The 1,295-nt window shown below is 33.3% G+C and overlaps 1 protein-coding gene across 1 annotated transcript; it reads right to left on the bottom strand.

Moving 5' to 3' along the window:
- Positions 1-125: 125 nt before the first annotated feature.
- Positions 126-768, bottom strand: LOC107682888 (U3 small nucleolar RNA-associated protein 4 homolog; the record flags this gene model as incomplete). Its single annotated transcript, XM_016479007.1, has 3 exons — positions 126-381; positions 488-577; positions 684-768. Coding segments are annotated over 3 exons (426 nt in total), but the record flags the coding sequence as incomplete, so codon positions are not given.
- Between the last annotated feature and the right edge of the window lie 527 nt (positions 769-1,295).

Raw genomic sequence — 1,295 nt, 5'->3', positions numbered from 1 at the left:
ACTGGAGTAATGGCTGCTGAAAATTCAGCTTTGCCATCACAGAAAATAAATTACATTTTTAAGTATATTAAAAAAAGAATTACTGACCCCAAAGTTTTGAGCAATAGTGAATAAAGTCATAAAGGTGAAACTATAACATTTGCTCACAAACCCGCAGCAATCTTCTCACCTGAGAGACTGATAATGCCAACACATCACATTTTGTGACATTATGGCTTTTGATTAGTGTACCAGTTTGATCATCCCACAATTTGACCATTCCCACAGAGTCACCAGTGATGATTGTCCCATCTGAGAGGTAGACCACACTCCACACCACACACTCCTTACTGCGGGATGTCCCGACCCCTCTGTCAGCCAGCATCCTGTGCATAGAGTGGCCTGAAAAACATATCAAACACTTGATTACATTCATATATTCCAGTTTATGTACTAATTCTACATCACTGAATACAATAATACATTCTGGAAGAAAGACGCTGTTTACCTGTCTCTACATTAAAAACCTGGACCATATCCATCATTCCAGCTGCTATTTTGGAGCCTGATGGGTGCCAAGACAGAGAGACGATGCGGCCTATGGAACAGGTAATCAGATGTTCAGATTTAAATTTTTTTTTTTTTAAATGCAATAACAAATCATGACATTCTTATGAAAGTTTCAAATATGACCACAATCTCACTTTTTTGCCTGTCCAGATTTCTCTCAAACTGTATGTTGTCTTCATTCACCTCAAACAGTTTCACAGTTCCATCTTCACAACCAACCTACAAACATTAAAAACACAAAAACTGAACAAACGTCTTTTTATGAAGTACACTTTAGCACACATTTAAACAGCACTTACTACAGGAATAATATAATTAACAAGAATGTACTTACGTGTGAGCTGAATGTAATATTTATTTACAATTCAATGAAAATATGTTATAGTTTAAATTTATTTCAAATGCAAACAGTTGAACTTGAAGAGTGATAATTAAGAGTGATTAATAAGAGAAACAGTCATAAAAGTGTACTTTCTTTAAGTACCATTAAGTGGCCTTTTATTTCATTAGTATTATATAATATGCAAGTAAAGCTTTTTTTAAATATTTTTTAGATTTGAGGTACACTACAAGTGCACATTCAATACAATTATGCATACTTCTTTTTCACAAGTGTTTGCTTGCATTATCTTACCTTAAAATAAATGTAATTTGTTTTTAAATTAATTTTTCATTATCTAATGCAATGACATATATACATTAAGCTAGGGCTGGACGATATGGCCAAAATTTATATCACGATATAT

This window comes from Sinocyclocheilus anshuiensis, unplaced genomic scaffold, assembly GCF_001515605.1.
Source record: "Sinocyclocheilus anshuiensis isolate Anshui unplaced genomic scaffold, SAMN03320099.WGS_v1.1 C32689069, whole genome shotgun sequence".
In the NCBI taxonomy this organism is placed as follows: domain Eukaryota; kingdom Metazoa; phylum Chordata; class Actinopteri; order Cypriniformes; family Cyprinidae; genus Sinocyclocheilus; species Sinocyclocheilus anshuiensis.
The sequence above is the reverse complement of the archived record's forward strand: the minus strand, read 5'-3'. Positions and strand labels throughout refer to the sequence as shown.